The 6,218-nt window shown below is 41.3% G+C and overlaps 1 protein-coding gene across 1 annotated transcript; it reads right to left on the bottom strand.

Annotated features, from left to right (window-relative positions):
• Window positions 1-2,826: 2,826 nt before the first annotated feature.
• On the bottom strand, window positions 2,827-4,774 carry Dcaf12l2 (DDB1 and CUL4 associated factor 12 like 2). Its single transcript, XM_004634523.2, has one exon. It carries the CDS (start codon window positions 4,402-4,404, stop codon window positions 3,010-3,012), a length of 1,395 nt encoding a protein of 464 aa, XP_004634580.1. The 5' UTR covers window positions 4,405-4,774; the 3' UTR covers window positions 2,827-3,009.
• Window positions 4,775-6,218: the final 1,444 nt, after the last annotated feature.

The raw sequence follows: 6,218 nt of genomic DNA, 5'->3' as shown, positions 1-6,218 counted from the left end.
CATGCCACATATCTGGATATTCAATGGAATTACATTGTTTTCAGCAGTCATACATTTCTTGGCCTCAATTTTCCTAATAGCACAACCAGCTGTGAACCCTACCTTTGAACATATATTTTTGAGGGACAGTTAAGAACTAGTTTGGATGCTCTAACTTCCCCATTGTGTTACAGCATTGAAGTGAGAAACTACATAAGTGGGATGTAAACTCTTCACTGGTTACGTTTTCCTACTGTCACATAGGCAACTCAAATTCAACATGTCCCAAATAGGACTGGTCACTCTTCATCTCTATCTCATATAGCTACTTATTTATTTAGTGCTATTATTTATTTATATTCAAAAGAGAATCTGAAAGCGCAAATAGTGCTTTATTTAGTTTTCTCATCCTTCAAATAAAATGCCAAGTGGTATTTGTTTGTCGTATACCACCTCATTTTGTCTCTTAACTTTTTCTACTTCATATCTAATTCAATATTCTAGCACGCACTAGCACAATATTAAACACCTTTTTAGAAATCCTACTAGTTTCAGCTAAGGAGGAAAATTAGCCTTCTATACTGTTTTCCTAGATGTGTGATCCTGAACTGTAGATGCTCTTTTACTTTGGTTTGACAGTATTTGTATTGCTTATCCTCATTTCCTCATTTTTTTAAATCGTTGTTTCAAAACTTACTTGTTACCCTGATGACATATTTAATTAACTCAGTCACAGGAGCTGAGAAATAAAGACCCAAGATTAGGTAGTTATCAGATTGGCAAAGGGGACAGGATTTGTTGACATACCACTGGCAAAGTTGTGGTAAAGAAGATGAGTATATATTATTATAAGAGGTTAAATTGCCAGGAATTCTGTAGAAGGTGATTTATCAGCTATTTTTTATAAAATTTATTCATCAATCTAGAAATTTCATTTCTGAACATTTATCCTGCAGATACACTTTCACATATATGTAGAAATATATTCACCTAAACAATCACTACAGAATATACACATAGAAAGTAAGTACCAACAACAATAGTCATTAGAAACATAAGGCATAAATATACTACATCCATATAGTAGGATATTATGCAGTTAAAATGATTTAGCTAGGGCTGTCTAAGAACTAATGCCAGGATTTTTTTATTATAAGGGCATGGATATGTAAGTTTAATGTTATCATTTGTATGCAAGCTATATATAAACATACATATATCCTTAGCTATGTATGAACTCTAAATGACTATACTCACAAAATATACTGGTGGTGATATAAGGCAAAATACAAAAGTTGGTGGTGAATGAAATTTACTTTTTACTGTACATCTTTAATAACATATGATTTATTTTTATTATGCACATGTGTTAACTAGTTTAAATTGATATAAACAAAAGACCAAGAGGTAAGACTTCATATAGTTCAAAATGCCAAATGTAACTGCAAATGTAAAATGGTACACATCTATGCCTTCTCATATTAAAATTAACAAAAACATATACAAACACACTTATATTAAGTAGTTACATGTACATTAGTGTGAATACAAGAAAAAACTACATAGTTTTTAAAAAGACATCCAACCATACTAGATTATACCAAGATATTTTTGAAAGAAATATTCAAGACAATGCTTAATTCTCTGACCTACAAACATGTTTCCCTTTCAAAACCAAATGTACAAGGTAATGTGTGCATAGCTGATATTTCAGCTCCATTTTTTCTCCTGGAAAATCATGACTTCTATAAATACATTTCTAGTCCAATTACAAAAATAAAGAATATATTTAACCATTCAAAAGCTTTATAGTCTTGCCCTTAATTACTAAGATGCAGGGCACATTTTTGTGCAACACTTCCTATAATCATAATTAATTCACATGAAACAATCATCTACCTATTGAATCCAAAAAACAACTGCCACACTTAACTCCAAGCACAAGTGCTATTTTTTCACTATGAATAGTTACCTGGATAGTGTCACCTGAACCTTAAAGAAAGGTTTACTCCCCCAAATACCTTTTTGTTTTCCCTGCTTTCTATATGCCAGTTTGGATTATATCTAAAAATCTGTACCATATATGGTACCCAGGAAAAAGCAGGCCCTAATAACGAAGGATGAGAGATTGGGGATAATAATTCTGAATTTCTACCCAATCATCAAAATTGATAATTGAGATTACTAATAATATTTTAAAATTGTTTAACTAGAGAATATAATTGCAAAGCTTTTTATGTACTCTCAAAATATTGAGTTCCCAACATTTAAAAACATGTACAGCAAATGTTGGTGACCTAGAACTTGAACTGCATGAGGGCTAGATGTTTTTACCACACGCTTTTCAAAAATCCCATACATCTAAAGTGTATAAAATATTTGAACATACAAGGGAAATACTGGTAAAACTGAAGTAATAAATTGTATTGAGAAGAAAAATGAAATTAGGCTAAAGAAAGAGCATATATGAATTGGTCAAAAGAATATTCATTTTAAGATCTAACTGACATTATTTGAAGAAGCCAAAACCTAATGCTTTGGGGCAAGGTTAAAAAAGTCTTTAGTTTTTCTTGTTGTTTTGCTTTTCTTAGTACTAGGGGATTTGACCTAGGACTTTCACATTGAACTACACCCTCAACTCTAATTTTAAAACATGGCCTTGTTAAGTTGCTAAATTGTCCAGGACTTGAAGTTAGGATCCATGTGCATGGGGCTCCTAGAGTCCTTGGATTATGGACCTGCATCACCAAGTGGAATTTAAAGTGAAATTTTTATTGCCAAAGAACCGCCTGTGTTATCTCTTCCTCTCTGTCTCTCTCTGTCTCTGTCTCTCTGTCTCTGTCTCTCTCTGTCTCTGTCTCTCTCTCTCTGTCTCTCCTTATCTCTATGACTAAACGAAGTACAGGTAGGTTAAGGCAATTCCACCTGGAAGACAAAATTCATACAAAGCTACAAGCAAAAATGAAAAATGAACAAAATTAACTGAAATGAAAGACAAATTTGTTCACTTTGAGAATAAGGCTGCAATCCTTAGCTCCAAAGGCCTGCATAGTTCCCATGTAGGCCAGAAGGGAGAGGACCTCCTCCAACAAACAGCTTCATCTCAGGCCAGTTGTAGCAGTGGGTGTAGAGTGCATTGGGGAAGTCCTCCACACCACCAAAGTAGTTCACCCAGAGGTCATCATGGTTCAGCCAGCCTCTCCCACAGGTGAGTTTCAGTTTCTTCCCTGTAGGCCTAGGAAAGGAGTCCAAGCTGTGTACAGACTTCTCCTCCAAGAATTTCTGTGCACGGATGTCATAAAAGAGTAAGGAGCTGTGACCCGTGCCCACTGTCACGATGTACTGGTAGAAGCTCAGTGAGCGCACACCTGTGCCACCCTCTCGGGAGCATAGTGGTCGAATGTTCTGCTGGCGCTGGCGTGGATCAAGAAAAGATACATGTGATTGGGAGCCGACTGCATACAGAGATAACTCATCACAGTAGGTCAGGCACACGTTCTCTCGGCAGTAGGGCAGCCTGATAGACAGCAATCTGAATAGGTTGTTCCGTGCTTTCCACAGGTGAAAGTAACCATCCAAGGATACTGCTCCCAGCTCCTGGTTCTTTCCACTGAATGCCAGGGCTCTTACTTTCCGATTACCAGGGTTGCTGCTGGCTCTGGGAATCACCTCAATGTCCCTTGGACAGATATGCGCATATGCTGGAAGCCTCCTTTCATTGTGCCAGGCAGAACTGCCACTGAACATGTCAGGATCCACTTGCCACAATGCCATGGTGCCATCACGAGAGCCACTCACTGCCACAGTGTCATTCATCCATGCGATGGAAAAGATCCAGTCCTTGTGACCCTGTTGATCACCCAGGCATACAGGGTCTAGGGTGGGCAGCTGGTAGACCCCTAGGCTGTTAGGATTTTCACCCCCGGTGGCTAACAGAGTCTTGGAGGGATTCAGCTGGATGGCATGGATACCTGAGGCCATCTCTGCGTGGGTCAGGGCAGGAACCTTGTCCTGCATCAAAGGGATATGTGTGATATGGCCAGACTGCACATCCACCACAAAGAGGGTGTTGCATTTTGTGCCGCACACCACCTGCCTGGCGTTCAGCCACTGCGACGCAAACACCTTGTTGAGGGTCCCCAGGGCTAGCTGACGCTCGGTCAGCAGCTCTGGCAGCCTCTGCACTGCGTAGCTGCGCAGCTGCCCCTCGAAGCCCCGGAGATTGGCGCAGCCCCCTGAGCACACCTCGCGGCCCTTCAGGTAGTACACCACGGAGCGACGCTGAGCCAGCCCCTTCTGCTTCTTGGCCAGCAAGAGCCCCTCTCCTTGCCCAGTTGTCGCTAAGCTCTGCGAGGACGAGCTCCCCGCGCCCGCCTCCACAACGGACGCTTTCCGCTTCCTGCTACCTGTTTGCTCCGGGACCATGATGGGCCTCAGAACAGCGGCGGTGCTGTAGCCTTGGCGGCGAAAGCGCGCGGCGCCCGCGTTGACCGCGGAGGCAGCGGAGATAGTGATGTCTTCTTGTCAGCTGGGAGAGCTAGCTTTCAAGAGCCAGGAGGGCGGAGGCGACTGTGGGTCTCCTAGAAGAGGAGTCCTGGCTGCACAGGCAGCAAAGAAGAGGATGGCGGCAGGTCCGGGGTGGGGTGTGTGGGTGGGGAGGAACGCGCTGCCGGAGGGAGCTGAGTAAAGCAGGAGAGAGAAGAGGAGGTTAGTGGCACCTCAGACTTAGGCGAGGGCAGGAAGTGCGTTCTTCCTAGTGAAAGCAGGAAAGTCTGTGAGGAGTGAAGATGACGCGGGGTCATGAGTGAGTGTAGTAGGCGGTGAAAAGGCAGGAGGGAGAGTGGGTGTGATCTAGTGCTGGGCAGAGCATGCTGAGTTAGGGGTGCGGTGGGGCGAAAGTTGGATAGGGCCACGGGGTTGGGGGAGGAGAACCTCCTGCATCTGTAGAGATTCCTGGAGGATTGTGCTCCAAGATTTCTAGTATCCACAAGCAGTCTTTTAGCACTCTTACCACAGAAGCCACCTATCTTTAAGTTCTCTACTTGAACAAAATCTGAAACTTGAAAGAATCAAACAAGAGCCTAGAAGGATCATTGACCATGATCATTTGTGTATAAAAGAAAAAGAAAATCTGCACTTGATGTAATACTGGGAGACCCTTAAGTGGTAGAGGGAGAGCCCCTCTCATCTAGCAATATATGCATACAAATGATACAACTAGGGACAGATGCATACATACATAGATACATAGATACATAGATGGATGACAGATAGATAGATATAAATGTAGATATCTGATGGGTGCCTTCCAAAATGTACACCTGTAGGTCCTTTCAGATGTTGGGAGTGTAGTGTAAGCTTTGGTCAGAAGTATCCTTTGAAATTTAAGAAGGCTGCAATGATGCAATGTGGTGGTGTAAGGAATAAGGGTGACCAGAAATACAATCTGTTACACTGAATTCTCTTGAACTTCAGAGAATTTAGATGGTTGAAAGGAGAAGAGTTCCCACAAGACAGGTGAGACCCTTCTTCTCCAAGAAGGAAAAGTTTTGTCTGTACTATCAGTCAGAAGCTTTCAGTAAGGGGAGGGATTCTGGAGCCTTGGGGAAAAGTTCTGAGGAATATGGTACATTGGGCTGGTAGGTGTTGGTTGGTACAAAGCTGCTTGCACACTCTCCTCTGCAGAAAACATGTTTGTTGAGTGGGGGGGGACCTATGGGGGAGTGTGAATTAATATTTGGAACCGTTCTAGGAGATTATGGGAGCTGCTTTCTTGCCACCCTTCTCCCCACTTCCTCAGACCTCACCCATTTTGTAAAATTACCACAACTATGCATAATCCAAACACAGAAATTTGGTTTTATTTCCCTTGACTAATCGAGCTGCTGAAGTCCAGTGCTCACCATATGCAATATTTCTTTTCATGTGGAAGCCATATCAATGGAAGAATGGGGCAACTTGATAAGAAGTAACCTGTTGAAAAAGAATACTGATGATTTCATGATTCCAAGTGATATCACAGGAGGATAATTGACCACAAATTCCTTTAACAACATTAGCAGAACTAGGTTTTATTTCTGTTTTTGAATTCTAAAATAGAAAAATTGGTGTTATGACTTTCATGAAATAGTTTCATTAAGACTTCATGACATGATTTTTAAGACTTTATGAAAGTGGTTGGGATAGATAAAAGTGGTTGGGATAGATATATAGTTGCATTCTCTTAATGAATAGAATGA

The sequence above is a fragment of the Octodon degus genome, unplaced genomic scaffold (genome assembly GCF_000260255.1).
Source record: "Octodon degus isolate 3935 unplaced genomic scaffold, OctDeg1.0 scaffold00063, whole genome shotgun sequence".
Taxonomy (NCBI): Eukaryota; Metazoa; Chordata; class Mammalia; order Rodentia; family Octodontidae; genus Octodon; species Octodon degus.
Note: the sequence above shows the minus strand (reverse complement) of the source record. Positions and strands in the feature narration are given on the sequence as shown.